The sequence below is a fragment of the Sinocyclocheilus rhinocerous genome, unplaced genomic scaffold (genome assembly GCF_001515625.1).
Source record: "Sinocyclocheilus rhinocerous isolate Xijiao unplaced genomic scaffold, SAMN03320098_v1.1 scaffold1364, whole genome shotgun sequence".
Lineage (NCBI taxonomy): Eukaryota > Metazoa > Chordata > Actinopteri > Cypriniformes > Cyprinidae > Sinocyclocheilus > Sinocyclocheilus rhinocerous.
In genome coordinates, this window is record NW_015627534.1 from 1,322,843 (window position 1) to 1,323,815 (window position 973).

Here is a 973-nt window from a genome sequence, read left to right on the forward strand (position 1 = left end):
AGATTGAACCACTGATGGCAGATGGACTATTCTGACGATGTCTTTCATACTTTTCTGAACCTTGACAGTGTAAGTTACTTGGCAGTCAATGGGACAGTCACAAGCCTCCCGGTTTTCATCCAAAATATCTTAAATTGTGTTCCGAAGACGAACAAAGCTTTTACGGGTTTGGAACGACATGGGGGTAAGTGATTAATGACAACATTTTCATTTTGGGGTGGAGTAACCCTTTAAACTCCAGCTGAGGGTACAGACAGAAATCTGATCATTTCGGCACTTTATTTTATTAGTTATTTCAGTAAAACACAGTAAACTCTTACCTTGGGTTTCTCGTCTAATATCTGTTGCAGGATGCTCTTATGGGTTTCTACCAGCTTCTCGTGTCTTTTAGTCTGAGCGTCTTCCAGCTAGTGACAGAAAACACAAACAGTGTGAAGTGTGAAGAGTCATATTTGTTCTGGTTTTGATGATGAGAAATGGAGAAAGTGTTTCACCCTCTTGATGTGCTGCACCACCTCGTTCACATACGACCTGTTGATCTCCAGCTTCTCCCTGAAATCAGACAGAGACTCGTACGGTGTCATGTGAGGCGTTTAACAGTGTTTTATTGCCATCTAGAGGACAGTTTTATAAAGAATAATAAAAATCTCTCTATACCGTTCCTTTAATTGCCTCCCAGAACATTAATAAAAAATAACCTGAAAATAACCTTTTTTTTTCTCTCTCTCTCTAAAGAGGTTCACATTTAGTTAGAAGATGATTATTTTATATTAATATATCATATAATATAAAGTTTCTATCATTTATTCATGTTTTTATAATATCCATACACATATACAGAAAATATTATTATAATATTCTTAGATGATTATTATTTAAAATTAAATCCAAATATATTACATAATTTGTATTACTTAATTTGTTGTTACATATAATATATTAATCATATATATATATATATATATATATATAT

At 33.2% G+C, this 973-nt stretch overlaps 1 protein-coding gene across 1 annotated transcript in view; it reads right to left on the minus strand.

Moving 5' to 3' along the window:
• The window catches only part of LOC107728323 (1-phosphatidylinositol 4,5-bisphosphate phosphodiesterase beta-1-like), a 33,984-nt gene that overhangs the window by 6,468 nt on the left and 26,543 nt on the right, over window positions 1-973 (minus strand). The window contains exons 22-23 of the mRNA XM_016538453.1: window positions 495-552; window positions 321-407 (exon numbers count right to left, since the gene is read on the minus strand). Coding sequence (XP_016393939.1) covers window positions 321-407; window positions 495-552 — 145 coding nt within the window. The remainder of the gene's footprint in view (window positions 1-320; window positions 408-494; window positions 553-973) is intronic.